Consider the following 21,521-nt stretch of genomic DNA (forward strand, 5'->3'; position numbering starts at 1 on the left):
TCTGAGAGTCCAGAACTGAGGCAGCATGGTGTAATTTGTACATTGTGCTTGGCATTGAGAGTATGTCTGTCTTCAGCAATTAACTGCAACAGCTGCTTTGGCAGAACCCCTTCTGAAGGAAGTGAGCTGTATCTGTCCCTCTCCCCTAATAACCGTGGAACTCATGGGCAGAGGAGTCTCAAAGATGTGAAATACTACACACTTCATGAAAATAAGGCCGGTAAGATGGGAGGCATCCTATTAAAATTGCTGCTAATAGCAGCATCACATCAAAGAGACCATTCAAGGGAGAAGGGAGAATGATCATGAATACTTCATTCACAGGAAAAGCCCCTGTCAGGGTTGGCACCTTGTCGGATATTAAAACACAAAAAATGAAGCAACACCGCATACCCTGGAGAACACATATATAAGTCATGGATTTTCTCAGCTGTGGTGGTGGTTGATTCCCTGCTGCAGCTTAGTGAACAAGTCAATCAACAAGTGGCCACCAGATACACCCTAGCTCTCATGGGAGAGCTATTCCCTCCTGTAAAAACATACTTATCTTTCTCAAATTCACTGCTTTCGGTTCAATCACTGCTTTCTAAATTAATGTTATTAGTCTTGCATAATAGCACCTATGTTGATTTGCATCAGACTCTTTCCTTCAGGTCACTGTTCTGTGACTGGGCAGGATTTGTAAGTTGCCCTAAGGTCTGAGTATGAACACAGAGTAAGGTTCCTCCTGTGAGGACCTGCTCCTAACAGAGCTTATCAGATGTTTGTTTGTGTGCCTGTTGTTCTTTCACTTTACCTTTTGTTTCCTCAAAAATGACAACTCCTCCCAGTTGTACAGTCATAATCTTATCTTGAAGTAAATGAAGATAATGATCACGAAGGATGGGTCTTTAATCAAGTAGAAAAAAGCATGCAGTCTACATGCAAATAGGAACTGAAGTGCACATTTCAAACAGTTAACATTTGGAATAATTTCATAGAATGGCTTGGGTTGAAAGGGACATTAAAGATCATCTAGTTCCAACAAGTCCAGTTTAACTGTTGTCAGTCCATACCCTGAAATTTTGGTTAGAGGTGCTTTTAAAAATGATGCGATATAGGTTAAATAGTGGTGTGTGCATGTGCACAGTTCACAGACGGAAGTTGTTACATATACAGTCACCATGGATAACGGAAATAATTCCTTAGAGCTTTAAAATCTGCTTTAATTAAATCAAAATGCACTGTTGGATTTTGTGTCTCAATGTAGTTATTATATGCCAAGCAACATTAGTGTAACTGAATCTGGCATACACATTTGACACATAGCTACTGAAATGATAGGACTACAGGCATTTTAAAGGACGTTTCATGTCCCTAAGTGACAATCCAAGACTTTTGCAAGAATCAGCTTTCCAAGTGGGAAAGATTTCAGACATCTAGTCAGCCTGGAGATGAGATACTGCGGATGCAGCTAAAGGGCCCAAATAGGACACGTTACCCAGTGTAAGGATCTTCTAGCAACTTGTGCTGATGTAGCTGGCGCTTGATCTCTGCTCTGGGATTAACAGTACCTCCCATCACACACAAGTTAACCTCTAGCTGGAAATGATGTGGGTGAAAGTCCAAAAGCTTTTCCATTTACACTATCTTTTAATGTATACAGGAGATGTATTCTTGCCAGTGTTGAAACAGTGATAATGCTTGTACTTTTGCTAGCACTGGTTGTGGTAGTCCAAGTACTGTTACTTTTTTTTTTTCTTTCAAAAAACAAACCAAAAATTGGGGAGGGGGGTGGGTTACCTGTAGTCTGGTTTTGTGATTCCTTGCTAAAGATTTCTGTATCTAGATATATATTTAGTACAGCTGCTTCAAGTTTCCAGTATAAGCACTCTGTGGATTAAGCAGGTATTAGAGATGACATAGTACTTCTCTGTTAGGACAACAAAGAAACCTGTATAGCTGTTAACAAAAACTGCACTATAATGGCATTAGAAATGTCAAGTTAAATCTAATTAATAGTGGTATACTTATTAGTAGTTAAAAACTATGCATATGTTAAATTTTAGATGATGTTAAAAGTGTTGCTGGCTTTGCATGACTAAGGTGCTAAAGATTTTTTGTAGTTAAACAGGGGCTTGACTCATTTCTCAAATGAAACATTTTCCCTAGTTTCTATTCTTTGTTGTTCTGAGGCATAAAAAGCGCTAACTGACTGTGGTGTATCCCTGAGGTGGTACATCCAGAATCAAGAAATATTTCCTGATTCTCTGGGGCTGATGGGTATTGTGTTGTTTGACATGAGTGTGCTAAGCATAAAATATTGAAACGATTCTTGTGTCCTAACAGTTCCTTGCAGTTCACAAACTCATTTGGAAATCATTGGAAACTTTCTGTATCTTCTAATGGTCTTGTAAGTCATGTTCTAAACCCATTTTGGATCAATATTTGAGGGCCTACCTCAGAAGTCAAATGAGAGCAAATGTGGATTTCTGTATGCTACGCTTGCTACTGTAGTTGAGTAGAAAGTCCCATCAGGATTGTACGAAGATTTGCAGGGATGTGCAGATTTTTCTTTTTTCCCTGAAGTAGATTTTCTTCTTGAATTATACTTACTGGTATTGAAACTTGGATGTTTTGCCCCTTCAGATAAAAGTCTGCTGAATTACCATCTCATGTATAAAAAGTTGAAATATAAACTGGACCTCCACCACTTTGTATCAGACACATGACTACTCAGTAGCATATGGTATGTCTACCTATGGAGATACACACAGACTTGAAGATGAGCAAGTTTTGGTATTGTCGTAAGAAAACAGCAACTAATACAAACCAGCTGAAGGAAGCACTAAGCTGAATAAGGACCATAACCTTAAGATGCTGACCTTCTGCCTTTCTGACAGAACTGAAGAGAAGCTACTGTTTCTTAGCATCTTGAAGAATTTATCTGGCTGTTTATGGGCAGCAGCTTTTGACTAATGGTTTACACTATTCAAATTCTTATTTTAAAAAGATGAGAAAACATATTAATCTAAGTTATCACTGCTTGTGGGCATTCTGAATTATTTTTTGGAGTCCAACCTTATGGCTGTCCAAAATGGTCCGCTCAATAATTCTTTCCTTACTGACATTTAAAATGGCATTGTATTACACTTCCTGAAATATTATTTCTCGCTTAGGCACTGTTTAGTGTCACTGACAGATATCATCTCAATCAGATATTGTCAGGTTCTTCACTTCAGGTCAGTATCATGACTGGATGGCCATTGATTACAACTATCGATTAGGGTTGAAGGGAATGTGGAGCAGGTTGGCTGCCACTTCTGTAATCTAGTAAAATGAAAAAACAGAATAAGTTGTGCAGTATCAAGCTTAAAGAGAGACTAAGGTGGACTTTCACAGCATTATTTGAGTAACTCATGGAGCAGTGTACCTAAGCAAAAATATGACAAGGATGGAAGGCCAAGAGAAAAGATTTCAAAACTAGAATATTCCATTACTGCAGCATTTGTGTACAAATGAAACTTTTTTTTTTTTAATTAAAAAATTCCCTCTGTCCCATCCCACTGCTTCCTCCCTTTTCATACTGTGAATGAGTCTGCCAAACACAGATCCATTAGATTTAATTTAAGGGACCTTGATGTTAACATTTCTAATGCCATGTAAAGACAAGAAAACCATCAACATTTGAAGTCCTGAGACAGTCAAACAAAACAAAAGCTTGTAATTCCTGTTTACTTAAGTGAATTTCTTAAGCTGTGCTGTACCAAACTAGCTTATCGCAATGACTTTTTTTGCCTTACAAGAGACAATGAGAAACTATGGCCTTACAGGAGGTAGCCTATGGCTTAGAACAAGGCAGTCACGTCTCAGGGCCTGCATCTATTTTTACTATGTGCGTAATCTCCTGGAAACTTCCTCCTGCTGGATTTTCAGATTTTAAAAAAGTTCTGGATGTGTCCGACTTACGTGCAAAGATCAATTACAAAATGTTTGCAGTCTGTCCTACTGAGCACCGTCAGATGTACTGAACATGTGCTACAATTAAGATGTATTGGGCTCGTGTGCACTCAGTACACACGACGTGTGTATGTTAACACTTCTCTCCAGGAAATCAGACAGAATTACAGCAGCCACATTTTTACTATATTTTAAAACAAATTAGAGCATAGAATGCTCAAGAGGCATTAAAAAAAATAGTTGAAAACGCTTTTGAATGCTACAAATTCCAGCAGTATCAATCCCAACAATTACAAAAATGACTTAGCCTTTCAAATTCTGATTTCTTTTCAGAAGAATTTCATTTGGCCTTTCTATTCTTCAGGTTTTAAGGTTCACACTTTCAAGTTTTTCTATGCAGCTACAAGGATTAGAAACTTTTTTCAGCATAGGCAAACATCTTTGATATAATCACACAGTTCCAGGACCTAGCACGTAATATTAAAGAATATGATATTAAAGCCCAGGGACTGCAAATGCTATTAATACATCAGTATTATAAGAATTAGACTTTTGGTTGTACCCTTTCTCTGGTATTCATGCTGTGCCACACCTCTTTCTTTATGATCTTTGCTTTACATCCACAGGAAGCTTGTTATAGGCCACTACAGGCTGAACTCAGTCCTTAGGACAAAGGGAGGAACCTGAATTAGTGATAACAGTGGTTGCCTTTCACAGCAATGAGTGGTATTTTCAATGAGGGCTTACATCTAAAAACACAGTTGCAGCAGTTCTTTACACAGACTTGGAGTTGCTGGCATTGGTGTTGGAAACTTTTAAACCTGAACAAATTTCATGTAGTTACTACAACTACGGGAGTAACTTGGAGCAATTACAGTGCGCCAAGGAAACACTGTTTGAGCGGGAGCATTTTACATGGAAGGACAGGGTGTCATGCCACAACCATTTTAAAAGGTTGAATAGAAATACTGTCACAAATGGCTAAGCTGGTTCAAAATTGTGTACAATTAACAAAAATTAGTTCTGCTTAAAGATAAGTGCTTTGAGAAGCGTGTGTATCTGCAGTAAAGCTAGAATTCATTAGCAAATATTTGCTAAAAAGTTTTGCTCGGGTTCAGAAGCCACTGTGTGAATGGCTGTAGAAATGTATGGAGTGACCTTTTCTTTTGTTCAAAATGGGCTTTCTTCTTTAATGAAATGGCCTAGGCCTTGGGGTGTGTGTGTATAGAAAACAATATTTTTCCTTTTGTCACAAGCATCATGTATATGGCACAGAAAAATGCAATTTCAAAGGTTTTGTCAACTCTAAAAATGGACTGTATTTTTTCTCACTGATTTTCAGTTTCTCTGTTACAGTTCTGCGCTTGTTAAGCTGCAACCCTAGAAGAAGCGTCTTGATTAGACTCTGTAGGATGTAATAGCTTAACTGCTGCAAAGCGTAGTTTCTTCAAACCTAGTTCTCGCTTCATATATTTCAGTGAGGCTTTGGCTTTGGATTAACAAACTTTATCAACAGGAACTGTTTACCAGCTGTGCTAAGTGACCCTGCTTGGCAGGGAGGTTGGACCAGATGATCTCCAGTGTTCCCTTCCGACCTCAACCATTCTGTGACTCTGTGAAATTGGAAACATTAAGGTTAGCTTATTTAAAATCCTTTGTAATCTGTCCCAGGAAGTGAAAAACAGCATCAGAGTGTATACACATACTGAAGATGTGAGGCTGTAAACAATCAAAGATAACTTGTCAAAACCAGAAGACAATTTGGAGTGAAAATCATAGCAGATATAAAAGACAATTTTTTAAGAACCTGGTTTGTTGGTATCTATACCCACTACAGAAAATTCTCTGGGAGTCCTGTTCTGCAGCCTTGAAAGTAGCAAAATCAAGATTTTGATGCTCACTGCATACATACATTAGCAACTTCTAACTTATCTGTGTTGCTCCTACAATCTCAGGGTCTTCCAATGAGAGTTGTGTTGTTTTATTCTCTCTGGATAGAGGATTTTTCACAGGTCAATGAGTAATGAATCAGAAATGGTTATAGCTTGATGTGTATATATTTTTTTCAATACAGCATATTAAATAAGGCATAGATATATGGCTAGATGTCTACTTGATTAGACAGAAACTAATGATAAATAACCTAATGATAAATATAAATGTATCTTTGATTTGCCTAATCATAAATCTGTATGATAAAATATAATATCCTGCATCATGTATTTATTTCTATCTAATATGATATGATAAATATGATCTCATAATCGTGACTTAATACCTGCTTATAATAATAATATGATCTTATGGCCTTAAATATGATATGAAATATGGAAGATATATGATAGAAATCATGTATGTGTTTAGATACAAACAGATTCTAAGCAGTTTTCAAACATAATATGTAATATTTCAGGTTATAATTTACTTTAGGCTGAATTTCAAACAGGGAAACAAGCTTTTCCCTGATCTATCATTGCCAGTTTCTGAAGCCTATAAATAGGGTTGCATCTGCAGAACTCCTCCATAGATCTGGATTACGTTGGAGGCCCCTAAAGATGGAATGGGAACTGCCTAATATTTTTACCGAAAGAGGAACTTTCTTTTCTCCTTCTGAATAGGCAGTTGGCATGCTGGATTTGTACAAAATGTCCCCCCTAGCCAGATGGTGGGGAGGAGGGCATATGGTACAAGTTTCAACTCTTTTTAAATTAAATCCCCCTCTGGTGCTTCTTGGCTTGTTGCAGATGCACAGAATGCAGCTGACGTCAGTTCACTGATTTACTGGAAGGGAGAGGGGCACCTCGGGGCCCTCGTAGCCCTCCCATTGCGACAGGCTGGTGGAATATATGCTCCCACTTTATGTGATATAGCTGTGGGGTTTGTCCCTCCTGTATCCACCCCTGCTAACTTCATCTGGGGCTGTATCCAACCCTTGGCGATGCATGGACTGGAGTATGTGATCTATTTATTATGCAATGATCTGTGTGATCTATTTATTATTCAAAGACAGTTAGCCTAAAGGAGGTGATGTTGCTGAAAATATTCTAGCACCTATTTCCAAGCCAGACAAGAGCCTTTCTGTGCTACCCTGAAATGAGTGTTTATTTTTCAATTCCCCCTTAATATTCCTTGTGCTGAAGCTTGATATTCATCAACGGTGGTAGAGAAGCACTTGTGAGCACTTGCTCTCACCTCTGCATCCTAGCACACGCTTCTGTAGCTGGACAGGGAACCAGGTCAAAACAGCCTTGTTAAACTCGGCTATTTTACTAAGTATGCTTAAGTTTGTAAGTGTTACATAACCTGTGTGTACAGCTTTTCACTCATCACCCTACAGCTTAATTGTTGGGATTCTTTGCGAATGTATTTGAATACAGATTTAGTCTTTAATTTCATTTGGGGTTACCTTAAAGTGTGTGGGGGGGGGGTTACGCTAGAGCACGTGGTTTCACTAGGCGCATGCTATATTTGCTTTTATCAATAACCACTATCAGCTTTAAAAATGTGACCTCAGGCCACGTTTTTTTAAGATAGAAGGGAGGAAAAAATTCTTCTGAAGACTAGACCTTCATTTACACACACATAGTAGTTCTCAAAGCAAAAAGGGAAATAGAATGTCAGCTGTCCTGTAAAACAAAAGTTTATAATGAATTTCTCCCAACCTGAAATGTACCACATGCTTTCACTTGATAAAGCTTTTGGCTCCAAGTCTGAATAAAATTATGCAGTCTGACACATTACTCTTTACAGTTTAATCAAACAAATTATCTTATTCTTGCCTGGAGCTGAAATCTTATGAGTAGGTAAACATCTGTTTACTAACTGCCAGCTCCTTTCTATTACCTTCACCCCATTTTACCCCCACTGATAACCTTGAAAAATAATTTCCTACTGCTGAGAGACTTGGCTGTGTCTGTAATATATGCAGCATTCCTGAATTTCTGGTCACGTTAGCCTGGAATCAATTCAAACTAAACTACTTCACTACCACTGATTATTTTAACTCTTAATAGTTTCATTGTTGAATTGCCTTTGTTCTCTACCACAGGCATTTTATTATAATGCAACTGAAATCTTTAAAAAGTAAACGGGGTGTTGTTCTTTCCCTTTAAAGAGTTGCAATAATCCATCATCAGGACATGTAATCTTTACATTACTAGGGAGCAGTTTTTTCCATCTTCTGCAATACTTGGGCTGTAATGTGGCTGTAGCTGCAGCTGATGGTGCAGAGGTGTGGTGCATTTGTCCTGTAGCAGACAAGACGCATCGCCTGCCTCAGCTAAGATTTCCAATAGTAACTTGCTTCACAGCATATTCTAATTACAGAGCACAATCTCTTTGGATGCATCTCTTGGCTGTCTTTTACAGGCAACAGGAAACTTGCTCATTACTTCACAAAATGAGTAGGATCATCTTAAGAAATCTGAAACCAAAATAGATAGTACAGAAGCACATGTCCTGAAAGCCCACACTTTAGCAGTGAAGCTTTTACTGGAGTAGCCAACTTTGAAACAGGGTAAATCAGAAACAGCTGAAGGGCTTTGTTGTGCCCTAAATGAAGGGAGGGAAAAACCTCTACAGAAAATACATAATTAATACTTTCAACTATTTCAAATAGCATAGTTCAAGGAAGAGACTGGCAGGTGAGTGTTGAAAATGTGGAAGGAATAGAAGGTATCAAGAAAACTACAGATGAAACACAGGTTTGAGATACAACAGTAGAGTCCTGTGGTCAGAAAATGAATGCATCAAGTCTTTCCCTGAAAGACCTGATTAAACCAAATCTTCTTTAGTGCTCTGATAGTGTGTGTTCACAACCATGTATGTGGATGTAAAGACGGAGCTCCTATAACCTTGTCACTGCTGCACGTTTTCTTCCTGCACCAGTTCTGAGAGTTCAGCAGTAATGCCTCTTTTGAGGTAGGCTTTCTTTTTTTGCTGGATCAGTCCTTCTGAACCGGATTATCAAGAGATGACAGTGCCAGAGCCAGCACTGATTGGGTGTCAGCAAAAGGAGAATCGCACAAGCCTGATTTTATGTCAACTTAAATTGCTGCAGTGCTGCACCTCCACTCTGAATGTAGAACATTAGTAGGAACGCTATTTAAGGATGGGATGAGAGGTTTTAATCTAATGGTGTTTTAAAAATCAGTGAAATCTAATTGAAGATTGCCATAAACCAAAGTTCTTTAATTATCATAATTGCGTAGCATCAAGACAAGGCTGAGATAAGGTAATTTGAAAATGTAACTACGTTTCTAACATTTTAACATGCTCAGGTGTATAAAATGAAGTAAGTATTTGTTTCCTCTGTGAGGACTATATAAATTCCTTTTTACTGTTTTTAACATTTTATATGTTAAAAAAAATGTTAAAAATATATACACATACACACACACACGCACACATATATATGAAACATTCAACCTTTAGTTGGAATTACCATGGATTTTCCTCTGGAGAACGCTATTCAGAGACAAGGTGATTGCTTCCTATCAGCTATCAACTGGACAGTGCAGATGGAAAGGGTGTGGGGAGGAAAATATGCAATGCAGGCTTAACGAATGACGTAAACAATTTTAAAAGTGTGTACATGAGAAGATCCATCCTTATCCTTCCCCTGTCTGACTCAAGTCATGTAAGTATTCTGTTGTGGACTGTAAAAGCACTGGTGAGTTTTTGATACCAAGATGAAAGAAGACAAATAATGAGATTAAATCAAAGGAAAGTCCATCTTAGCAGAAAGTAATTTTTCTTCCAGAAAGGCTAATTCATGCTCAGCATGTTGAGGGCAGGTCAAATTACGCCTAAAGCAGAGTAAGCAAGTAGTTGATGTGTGTTTTGACAGAAGGACCACATATTAATCTCCTCTGCCCCAGATTGAAATGCTGTAGAAAGCTTTGTCACATAATAAGATACTATTGATGTTATGATTCAGAAAAATGCTTTTCTCTTATTACAATTTATAAATAAACTTCTCATGAGATCAACAAAACTCATAGTAGACTTCATTAGCATTACTCAACATTGACAACATTTAAATAAATGTCTTTAAAAGGATCCTTTAAAAGGATCTGGAAGCTTAGTTCAGAACAGCAAGTATTTTGAATGCTGTTGTGGTCTGAAAAGTGACTTAAAAGAATTCTGTTAAATGGATCTCCAAACCGTTGAGACATGCCATTATAGCTATCTTTATTATGTTTAAAATTCCTTTTTACTACTTCTGATAGTGCTGTATATAGCACAAGGGAAGAGTTGAGATGAAGTTGAATTGATCGTGATTGTGAAGACTAAAACTTGAAGTTAAGCTTGCATATAAACTTGCTGTGGGGGAAGGCCTCTCTGTTTAATGACGTTAGACAGAACTCTCCTTTCTTCCCATCTGATGAATGTTTCTGTCTGGAATGTCACATGTTTATTACCTCTTATTTTTTTCCAAGACTTTCAGACAGAGGCTTTTTTTTTTTTTCCTAGTTTTTTTTTTCCCGAAAAGGAAGTATAAAGACAGCTAAAACCGAGTTTTCAGATTGCCTTTAGATTTATACAGAAGGAAACTTTTTTTGGCTGACTATACTGAAAAAACCACATATCCCACTTCATTTTATCAAATCACTAGTTTTCATCCCTGAAGGCCTAGGGGAGCACAGAAAGTACTGAAAGCCGCAGTACCTATTTATGCTTCCCATGCTGGTGCCACCCTCTTGGCTGTACCAGCGTAACCGCTCTTGATTCAGTTTGAGAAGTCTGTATTTACTGATTTTCAACGTGAATTAGTCCCCACATAACCTCAAACTAATTAACGTCCAACTTTGTGGTTCTGAGATAATCTAGTGGTTCCCTGCTGCTGACAGCCGCTCACAGAAGGGGGGCATCAACAGCAGGTAAATGATGAGATTTCTGTGGGGGAAAGGCTGAGAAGGGGATGTGAGGGGGTGACAGGATGACAGGAACTCCTCTTTTTTTGGTGATGCAGAACACTTAGGCGGTACTGGGTGGCACAGAAAACATGGAAAACACCATGAAAAGGAGAATGTGTGGCTGCTTAAGTTGACATGAAACTCTGATCTCATAAATGCAAACCTATTACCAGCAGGCTCAATTCATTAGGAAGTAGTTTCAGGTCTGCAACCATGAGAGAGAAAAATGGTGATGCAACAACCACCAAGGCGCGCAGTTTGTTTTCCCTCAAACCCATCAGTATTGCACATCATTTCAAGTACCACCTTTCTTTTAAATGATATTTTAACTCTAAGATTTAGAGATTTTTTGGCCATTCATATTTTAAAAAAATGTTTTATATTTTCACTCAAATTATTATGTTGTGGATTGACACAGAAACATTTGCTCATTGGATAGTTCACACTAGTATTTTATTGCAATTATTTCTTTTTACATGAAATTTAAAAAGTCTAACACAAATTCTAGTCTAACATAAATTCTTGCAATTATAACGACTGACTACAGCTGGTCACTGTAAGCAAAGCTTTTTTTTTTTGGTTTTTTTTTGACTTTCATGTCTACAATTATATTATAATAATAATAATGCTTTGGTTTGCTAAATAATGACTTTGCCATGCAATACTCTTATGTATCAAGCTCAACTTAAGCTCAGGATTTTTTTTTTATTCAGCAGCAGATGGAGATAAAATACTTTATTGCTTATTAAACAGTCACTGAGCATAGGAGTACAGTATGGCAGAAAATGTAATACAATTTCCAAGGATGGACGCAGTCCTAGTATAATGCAGAAGAGGCACTTCCCAACTCTCTGGCTGCATACAGGAGTGCATGACAGAATAATTACACTAATATGAAAAAGATTAAGCCCTAGAGATGAAGCTTTTTTAGTTGTCACTATATAGTAGGGCTTGCTTTTGATATTTTTTTTTCCTTTTTTAAGATATGTGAACGAAAGTTTTTTCTTACTAGGCTGACTTTGTCACAGACGCTTACATCTCGATACCTTCAGTTCTGAACAAGTTCAATAGCATCCAAGAACTCCATTTCAAGCTTCTCTACAAAGCTTCTCATACCATAATGTAAAGAAGTCTCAATTCGTTTTACATATAAATAGTATTAGGAGCTACAGGCAATGCCGATGTTCTTTCTTCATGAAAGTATTTACAGAATTTCATTGTATTTAATGGTAACACATCTGATATTGAGAGCAAGGTTTACCAGTTTGAACAAAGTAAACAAGCATTTTTCCTAATTAGTCACTGTGCATCAGTTTTGTGTTGACACAGAAGTATCACAGCTAGTGTTGCAAGAAGCTAACATGGTTCTTTGCTTGCATTGCAAACAAGTTAGCAGAAAGTATTTGGGGAAGTCATTGCTACAATGACAGCGCTACCTACTTGTAGTGGGATATTTCATGGAGTAACCACCGGGATTTTCAAGTAATGTGGCAAATATGTGGGACAGGTCTGAGATTATGCATTAGGTAATATTAATTAGCCTGTTTGTTGTCTCCTTATTTTCTTAAATGCAAATATTTAGGGCCCGTGCTTTAAGTCAGCAATTGTAATTCTTCTTCACCTATCACTGTGTTTAGACATTAAATTTGTCTATTATTTGTCTATTATTTTACCCCCCAGAAAAATAGCTTTAAGAGCTTGAAAAGAGGAAATACACTATTTAAGTAGACCGCGTTTGGCTGAGGGATTCGAGAAGCGTGCCATTATGTGCTAGAAGGCTTAATTAAAATGCTTAAAATTAAAATTATAACGTTCCGTTAAATGCTCTTTATGAAATGACAAAGACTGATTTCAGTTTCTTCTGCTGCCTCAGAAAAACAAAGGGGGAGGTGGCAGGTCGTTAATCACGAGCTGTCGGCGAGACTCTTCTCCGTCCACGTTGTCACGCTCCTTTAGAGACCGGGTGCCAAGCCTACAATTAGAACGTCTCGATTAGATTTGTGACCTTGAAGGGCTAAATGCATTTTGTTTTAACTAGTAACACGCATCCTGTTTTACACGGGCTGCCCTTAAATACAAAGGTGCCTCAGTGGAGATGGGTACTGAAAGCCTTCCCCTGCCTCTGTGTTGGAACCGTGGCCTCAAGTAACGCTCCTTTGGGGGTCTGGTGAAGACAGGGGAATGCTTTCTCTTCGTCACGGTGCTCAGTATTTTACATTTCCCCGCCGCTCTCCCTCAGGACAACGCCTTCAGACCCGCTCCCACCGGCGGCTCGGGGCTGGCAGCGCCCGTTGGGGCGGCCCAGCGGCCTCCTCCCCTCAGCGTCGCGGGCCTCCCGGCCGCCCCCGGCCCTTCCGCCTGCGCGCTCCGCCCCGTCCGCTGCCTCCATCCCTCCCTCCCCTCCCTCCACCTCGTTCCCTCCCTCTTCCCTCCCTTTCTCCCTCCTTCCTCCGTCCCTGCCCCGCCGCCCGCGGAAGTGAGCGGAACGGGGATGCGGCCGCGCCGCCCCCGGCCCCGGAGGTGAGCGGCGAGGCGAGGCGGGGGAGCTGCTGCCGCTGCCGCCCGCTCCTTCCCCGGCTCGCCCACCGCGGTGCCGCTCCCCGTCCCTCCCCGGGGATTTTAGGGGGGATATTTTTAGCCTCCCCCGGCTCCGTGAGCGTGTGTGTGGGCACGGGGGGAGCGGCCTCGGCGGCGGCTGCGCCCTGCGCTGGGGCGGCCGGCGGCTCGTCCTCAGCGTGCGCGGCCTCCGGCAGCTCCGGGCCCCCGGGCGGCCGAGGGCTTGCAGGGCCTTACCTCAGTGGCTCGTTTTTTTTTTTTTTTTTCCTCCTCTAGCGCTGGTTTCTCTTGCAGATGTTGCTGCAGGTGGGGGCAGAGGGAGCAGTGTGATTGCCTGGGATCTTGGGGCATCTCTCTCTTCGCCTTTCAGCTCCCCTGCCGGTGCTGGTGTCGCTAAAGACTTTTGTTAACTATCGCCTCCCGTACGATTTCGATGGAAAATGAAGGTAAAGGTCTCAGCAGAGTCACTGACTTCACTGGAGCTAAGAGGAATTTTGCATGCAATTTGGTGACAACTCCGACCGGTGCGTGTGTATGCTTTACCGTCCCAGGGGTTCGCAGGGGTTGCTCAGTGGCAGGGTTTTCGTTCTGGGTTTCACACCTGAAGAGCTATCGTTTGTCTTTATTTGCACGGGTGCTCCTCCAACTGATTACCAGGCAGGTTTTATTCCCCCTTGAAAAATGTTCAGAGCATCTATGGAGTGATTTAGCGAATGCTCCGTCTCGTTTATATAGGGCGTCAGTTGCTTGGCATCTGCTGAGGCTATGATTTTCCTGGAATTAATCTTTCATGGCCAAATTGAGAAGCATTAATTGCATCTTCTGTTGAAATATTCTTGTGCATGATCTGTTTTTAAAAAAGCACTTAGCCTTGCCTTCTTTGCTAGTTTTTTAATTAAAAAGTAGCTCTGAAGTTTAAAGTTCTACCGTTTGTAAGATCTGGTGTGAAATTGTAATCTCCATACATTGCAAGAAGTTGCTCATTTAGGTTGCTCTAATATGCTTTCTCCTTATTGTCTAGTTTGCAAATGATGTAGTCCAGGAAGTTATTTCTTTTTTTCCGTGTTGGGTTTCAGGATATGCTCTGGGAACCTTGAAAGCCAATTTGCATTAGTGACTGTGAACATAACAATTTCCCTTTTTAGTTGGCTGTGGATGTTGAAAATTTCTCGAATTTATGTGTATATATATATATACTGGTATAAAAATTGATATAAGAAATGTTATCTCCCACTCCCAATCTATGTCATCGTTATCCTTTGAAGATATTTTTTTTAAGTGACTACTATTTTTCCTTTGCTATAGGTTGATGTAAACCTCAGGAATTTCTTTTGTCCCCATTCCCCCTGTTCTGAGAAGGGAGGTGCTTTTTAATAGTTTGATTTGGTGGCCTGTGTTGAACTAGTGGGGTAGACTAACTAAATTGGTTTCTCTGGTTGGATGTTGTTCTGTTTTGAAATACCTTGTCTTCTGTGACTAATAAGTTGTTGTTATTGTGAAATCCAACCTATGTTGGAAGCTACATAGGTTGTTATAATCTGGCATTTCAGAAGTTTTTTCTAACTTTATTTAAAGGAATTTGAATATTTATTCATTCTCCTGATCATGTCTTCTAAGCAAATATTTGGAATAAAGAGCAGGGAACTAGTCTGATAGAAGTTTTGAAGTGTCTGTGTGTGTGGAGGTGGGGACATCTCTAGCAGATTGATCTCTGTTTTGGGAGCTTAGTTAGCTGGCAGAAGTAGTGTCAGTGCCTTTTTATTTCAGTCACCGCATTGAAAATAAAAGATTTTTGAATGAGGAGTACTTGGTGGGGAAAGCAAAGCAGATGTAATGCCATTAAATAGAAATACACTTAGGATAAAAGTATGTCTGATGTTTTTGTGCCAAACCCTAAAGAGCAGGAAGACTTTTAATGCCTTTTAGTTCTATTACCAAAGAAATATGATATCATTGATGTAGTTTATAATCAAGTTACATATGGTAGAGTCTGGCCCATTCTAATTCTTCTGAATACTAGTAGCACAAAGATGTCATTTCTTGTTTTTCTTTTGGAATAAATATTTTGTATTTAAAAATGAGTGTATTTGTTTGACAGAAGTAACATAAAATATGGCTGTATCTAGGGGAAAACTACTTTAAAAGGTGATCTGACATGTATTTCAAAGACAGAAATAAATACTGTGGTTTATTGAAAGTTTTCAAAATGGTGCAGTTTCCTGGGGGTAGGAAGAAACCAGTACAGATAAAAGGATTGGGTTTGTTCCCTTAATATTTAAATCGCTTCCTCTCCACTCTTTCTCCTCACCTCCACTGTCTCACAGTTGGGTTCCAGACAGGCATATATATTTACGACTGTCTACTGTCTGTTTTAGTCCTCTTAGTATTTTTAGCCTATTATTTTTCTATCCATTTGACGTTTTGAGCCAGCCATCAGATTTCATTTGGATTTTTTCAGCACTCTTGAGAGGATCCTTAATGTATTTTCTCCAGGAGGTAGTTGGAACTGTAGAATAAAGATTGCAGTAAGACATTTGCTTTTTATTTATTTTTTCCAAGTTTGTGTTTGAAAGGTCTCTTTAGTTTAGACATTGAGCAAGGAATGGCAAATTTCTTTCTTTTCCTGTATTTGGATCAATATTCAAGGTTAGGAATTGATAACATGGTTTTGGAAAATTGACGTTTTTGTCTCAATTCAATTTTCATAAACCATGTAGTATGTTTACTCTAAGCTAACTAATGCTTTGTCCCAAGACTTTGTGGTTTCTGTCTCTTGTATTGGGAAGAGTTAGTTAATTAAACTTCCTCCCAGATTCATGTATCTCACAGTAATAGGGAAGTGAGAGAATTTCCTGTCATAAGAAGGTTTTTGCTTTAATCAGTAAAACTATGACTTAAAGGAGTATTGCTTGAATTTTTATTGGAAAGATACAATTTTGTGACTTCTTTTGAGAAGTGGAGCTTTTTTTTTTAATTGTGGGCAGTCGAGAGAACTTGCAGATGTTTAGAGAAAATAAATGTGAGTGCAAAGTAGGCGTTATAATTTTTTGTATCTCCCCATTGACATGTTTTGTCTGTTTTAAGTAGCTTTCTATGATTGTAGTCAGTTTTTTTTTTCTTTTATCACTATTTTTTAGATTGTGGCAGGTTCTTTGTCCCAGTGAGGACTGTCTTGTAGAAGACTGCACTTTAGTAGAAAAACAAAAAACCAACAACAACAACAAAAAAAAAACCAAGGATACAGGTTATGTTACATCAACTTTGAGCTCTTGTGCTCTCAGGTCAGGCTGTGGTTGCAAATACGAGTTGTTAAATAAGAGTACTGTTTTGTTACCAAGGCCTTCTGTAGCATTTGTTTTCAGATCATTGTGTGCGTAGCAGAAGAAGTCAGGATAGCACTTTCCCACCTGTAAATTTTCCCAAAGTCATGTAGAACATTGGCACAACAACTCAGACCAGGCTCGCTGTAAGTAATAAAACCATTGTGGTGATTCCAAAATCTTTCATCTTCATTGTTTCGAGTCCTAGTTAATTTCAGCTGAACTTCACAGACTGTTAATTTCAACCTATAGTCTCTCAGTGGTAGTTTCAAGATAGTTTTAAAAACTGGATGAATACTGAGATAAGTCAATGCATTTCTTTTCTCTGAAAAGGTGCTTTAGTTTGTCGCATCATGCTGAGATGACAGATGTGTTGTTTTTGTTTTTATTGTGTGCTTGAAGTGCAGTTGGTGTTCCTAAAGAGTTTTATGTGTGTTCCTTAAATGAGGAAAATAGCCTTTGTTGGAAAAGCCAACAGATTTAAGATCAATGAATGGATGTGTTTTAGAGGCAACGAGGTAGCATCCTTGACCAGCTCACCGTGGGCTAGGTTTCTGTAAGGACTGGTGGCAGTGTGAAGGGTAGAGGAAGGGGGCAGGGTGCCTGTGGCAGCAGTGACTTGAAAACAATTTACATTGTTCTAGAGTGGCATCATTAATTATTCTTGAAAGTAATATCCAGAATAATGAGAATGAAATTTCTGATGGGAAGTGTTAGAAATTCTGAAATGGAAGTGGTGTTATCACAGCAGTTCACATGTCTTTTGATATGTAGATGACTTCTTAAATAGCTAAAAGGTGAGACAAGAATTTTGATGTTCATTGATTGCTGTTTGGTTACCATCTGTGGCTTGCAATGCAAAAATTAGAACCCAATACTTTACATTTATGTTGGCATAACAGTGACATCTCTTCTGCTTAACTTGGAGCATAAAGTGAGAGAAGAGGTTTTTGCCCCCCCTTTTTTTTTTAAACCGTGGTGTTTGGATCTTCACTGAAGACCAATCCTAGTTGATAATTTCGTACTTGTTATGAGTTATTTTAGTTATAGCCCTGCTAAATTAACGTAGCACGTGTTTTGCATTAGAAATATAGATTTTCCTTTTCAATTGCTCAGTCAGCGTCACCTCTGAGTCTGTTGTGTGGTTGGTTGATGGTTCGTTACATAGTTTTAGTCTTTTCTTTCTTGGTTTTTTTTTTTTTCCATACAGATAAACCAAAAGTACTAATCTATAGTAGTGTAGAAATGGTTTAACATGGGATCTGCTTGAGCTGAGACACCACAGAATGTATGTTTATATTTTGTTTGCTTTGGAGCTCCTTTCTGTGGGGAATCTATGATGTAATCTCTTGGTGAGTCACAAAAAACAGTAGTGTAGGGAAAATTCAGACAGTACCTAACCAAACAACAGAGGAGCAAGCATTTTCACTTGTCAGACTGTTCACCAAAAAATAGCGAGTGGTTATCTTCGGATGCAGTTCCACAGGACTGCACGATATGGTCTCATCACTGCTGAGAGAAGATCATGCTCACACTGCGTTCCTGCAGCATGTGCTATGCTGGCTGTCATGGTTATTGGGCTTGCCTGGCTTGCTAACTTGGCAGAAGGCTTGACCAGTCCTTCTTTCCCCTAGCCCCGTGCTGGGTAGCTTTCTGCTGAAACAGGAAGTTAAAGGGCCTCGTGGAGGGTCCAGTTACTGTCAGGAATGGTCAGCATGTGAACCTCCACAAGGGACAAAGGAGTGAGACCTCCATCCACCTTTTGGCATAAGCACACCATTGGATCGACTCAAGTCTTCCCGTGGTCATAACTGTGGTGTATCGGACTGAGGCATGCTGACATTAGCACTACTTGTTGTGGGTAAGGTACTTACCCACAAACTAAAAAGTGGGATAGGTACTGCAATGCACTTGGAAAGGGATGATGGTGATTTTAGAAGGGGGGGGAAAAAAGTAATACACTCAGTGGTTTAATATAAATATCATTTAAATTCATCCATAGACCACAGTGGAATTTTGGAAGATTGGAATAAGTCAAAGATAAGTAGATTTTTTTATTTTTTTTTGAGACCTGCTTTTGAGTTGGTGAAAAAGTTCAGGTCATAACTTACTGACACCGGGTGATAAAGTTGACATTTGCACTGTGGTTTGTAGCAGCTAGAAGGAATGATGAAGGTGCAATGCAGAGAAGAGAAGGAAAATAGAATATAATAGTCGAGGTATAAATTTGGGACAAGCATCTGTTTCTAGTTATTTGTTTTGCAAGCCTTCTACTCTAAGTAATTAGGAGGGATAAGATGGATAATGGGTTAGCAGATGCAGACTACAGAATCTGCTTTACAAAGGCTTTTAAAATATTTTTAAGTCATAAATTTTCTGCAGAACTTTTTTCCGCATACATAATTCACCAGAAAGAACTTGGTGAACACAATGTTGCTGTTTTCTTGATGCTAATTATAAGAAACCTTATTATCATAAGTAGAGTAATTATGCAGTGAATTATGTGTGCGTTTTAAAAGGCATTGACACCAGCTTGGTCCTGAGAACTCTCTTAAACAATAAGCTTAGGATTATGTTTTGGCTTCTTTATTATAATTCTATTTTGTCACATTATGAAGTAACTGCATAGCTGCCAGGGATATAATAAACAATTAGGTCCTGAAGTTTCATTCATTATTTTAAACAAATTTAAGCTATAAATACAGAGAAAACATTTCTATTCAAGTTTTTGTTTAATTAAAATTATATGGCAACTGTATCCCCACATGTCACGGGTACATTGGTAGCATCTCACAGGGTGCTAAAATTCTTTATCAGTGTTGTTGTTCAAGTGCCATCCTTCATTTTGGGAAGCTCAGCATTTCAGTGTTATGAGATAGAAGCGGGATATTGGAGAGGAGCCACATGACCTTATTCCGAAGCTTAAATTTTCTCTTCTAGGAAGTTAGCAACTCTGGCAAGAGTAATGACTGGTATTTCTACCCAAAGTCTTTTGGCCTTGAATTTCTAAAATGCCTCATGTGAATCGGGATTGAAGCAGAGGCATATGCTGTTTGGAGTCAAGTGAGATATGGCCATCTGTGCTTTCCTGCTTGGGTGATGAGTTTCTGAACTGACCAAGTGCCATTATACGTAAACTTTGCTTTCATCAAGGCACAAGTGTTGTTTTGATGCATTTCAGAGAATCCTTGGGAGACTGTAGTTTTTGTTCTTCTGGTTAATAAATAATGAAAAACATATGAAATGTTTGAGCAGATCTTTCCAGTGTTCAAAGAGTTTTTCAAACAAAGTATTCAAGTTGGGTGTTTCGACCAAATACATGGGTAGTCAATGCAATCTTGGTAATTCTGATGGCAGCTCAATGATTTGAGCAACCAGACTTTAAATTCATTGTAGTACATCCAGAGTATACAGAAATGTTCCAAATGGTAAATCTTTTATAGTGGTTAAATTCACAGTCTGAATATTTGGCATTCTTTAAAGATTCAAATGCACTAAAGGAAAGTAAGGTGGTTTGGACAGAGGTGCTGTTGGGGGTTCAGTCTGAATTTTTGTTGCCCCTGCTCAGGAATGAATCAACAGCATTGCAGTTAGGTTAAGGTGGTGTTACTTTTGTGAAATATTTTCTCTAGCTAGAGAGAAGGCAGTTGTCATTCACAAGGCTTGCAAGATAACCACATGGGGCATATACTACAATTACAGAAAATTGCTGAGCTTTCTGAGCTGTTGTGCTGATATCCTCAGTCAAACTAAATGCCCTACTTCCCGTTCTATATTTAAATAAAAGAAGACATTGAGAAACATCCTGAGAGTAAGATGCATTTGAGGTTGGGGAGATGTATTTCTTGGAGAAGTGCTTTTTTAAAAGATATTTTTAGTACTTTAATATTTCTTTGAAATTTTTAGTGGTTTTGGTACTTAAAAATAGTTCTTGAGCTTTTATAGACTTCTGTAGAGTTAATCAGTTGGATGTTAAATGGGGCATCTTAGTATTCATTATATTGCCTGAAGCAGATGGGGTAAGGGATAGAGAGGTCTTAAACATTTTACAGCTTTTAAAATTAAGCAGACCTTGATTTAGTGTTGGTATTCAGTTTTCTGTTGCTTAGTTGGTCAGAATTAGAGAGGCGTCGTGTACCAAGAAGTATGGTTCTGTTGTTATGGCTGGCTCTTGGCCTCAGCGACGGTCCTAAGCACCACTGAAATAGCATTCAGATACAGCACAGACTTTGTCAGGCTCATGGGGCTGCCTAGCAGATTGTTCTCCTAATTTGGGTATTTATATTTCTTTGGTTAATGGGTGGTCTCGGTGCCAGGTTGAATATTGCCCTTTATCCATAAAGTCATATGAAATAACACACAATAGCAAGGGGCTTGAAACCACGTGGGTCTCCCAGGACAGAAATCTGCTCTGCAAGAACTCATTAATGTAAATTAGTGTCTCTCTTTCCTTCTGGCCATTTTAGAGACAGAAGTTTTCTGTGTGCACTTCCTTTGATGTGGGGACTCCTGGTAAAATGTTCAAACTAAATACTGTTGAATAGGAACAATTTTTTCAGAGTGTTAGAATACAGGGCTGCTACAGCTGTTTCCCCAGAAGTGAAAAATTGTCACACTTTCAGAAAAGATTCTGCTCAAATGAATATAGTACACAGTAACTTCAATGACTTCAAGAAATATTTCCTGTCCTGAGCAAACAGTGCCTGGTAGAAAACAAGTGGCTCATTAGTCTGCAGACTTCAACCTTTTGGAGGTGAGAAGGGAAAGCTTTTTGCAGGGGTAAGTGAAA

At 38.9% G+C, this 21,521-nt stretch overlaps 1 protein-coding gene and 1 long non-coding RNA gene across 5 annotated transcripts in view; one reads left to right on the forward strand and one right to left on the reverse strand.

Moving 5' to 3' along the window:
- Positions 1-11,287: 11,287 nt before the first annotated feature.
- LOC125184533 (uncharacterized) lies at positions 11,288-13,195 on the reverse strand. Its single transcript, XR_007168685.2, has 2 exons — positions 13,073-13,195; positions 11,288-12,828 (listed from the first exon to the last, which is right to left on the reverse strand). It is a non-coding gene; the product is annotated as an uncharacterized lncRNA (long non-coding RNA).
- A 41-nt stretch (positions 13,196-13,236) lies between these two features.
- The window catches only part of ATP2C1 (ATPase secretory pathway Ca2+ transporting 1), a 50,055-nt gene continuing 41,770 nt past the window's right edge, over positions 13,237-21,521 (forward strand). The window contains exons 1-2 of one of the 4 annotated variants that reach the window (XM_066991976.1): positions 13,237-13,376; positions 13,707-13,936. Coding sequence is in view for 2 of the 4 variants with exons in the window: in XM_066991974.1 (XP_066848075.1) it covers positions 13,853-13,858 (6 nt within the window). In the remaining 2 variants the exon portion in view is untranslated. Of the gene's footprint in view, positions 13,377-13,688; positions 13,937-21,521 lie in introns of all 4 variants that reach the window. The other 3 variants (XM_066991974.1, XM_066991975.1, XM_066991973.1) reach the window with 3 other exon arrangements.

The sequence above is a fragment of the Anser cygnoides genome, chromosome 2 (genome assembly GCF_040182565.1).
Source record: "Anser cygnoides isolate HZ-2024a breed goose chromosome 2, Taihu_goose_T2T_genome, whole genome shotgun sequence".
Lineage (NCBI taxonomy): Eukaryota > Metazoa > Chordata > Aves > Anseriformes > Anatidae > Anser > Anser cygnoides.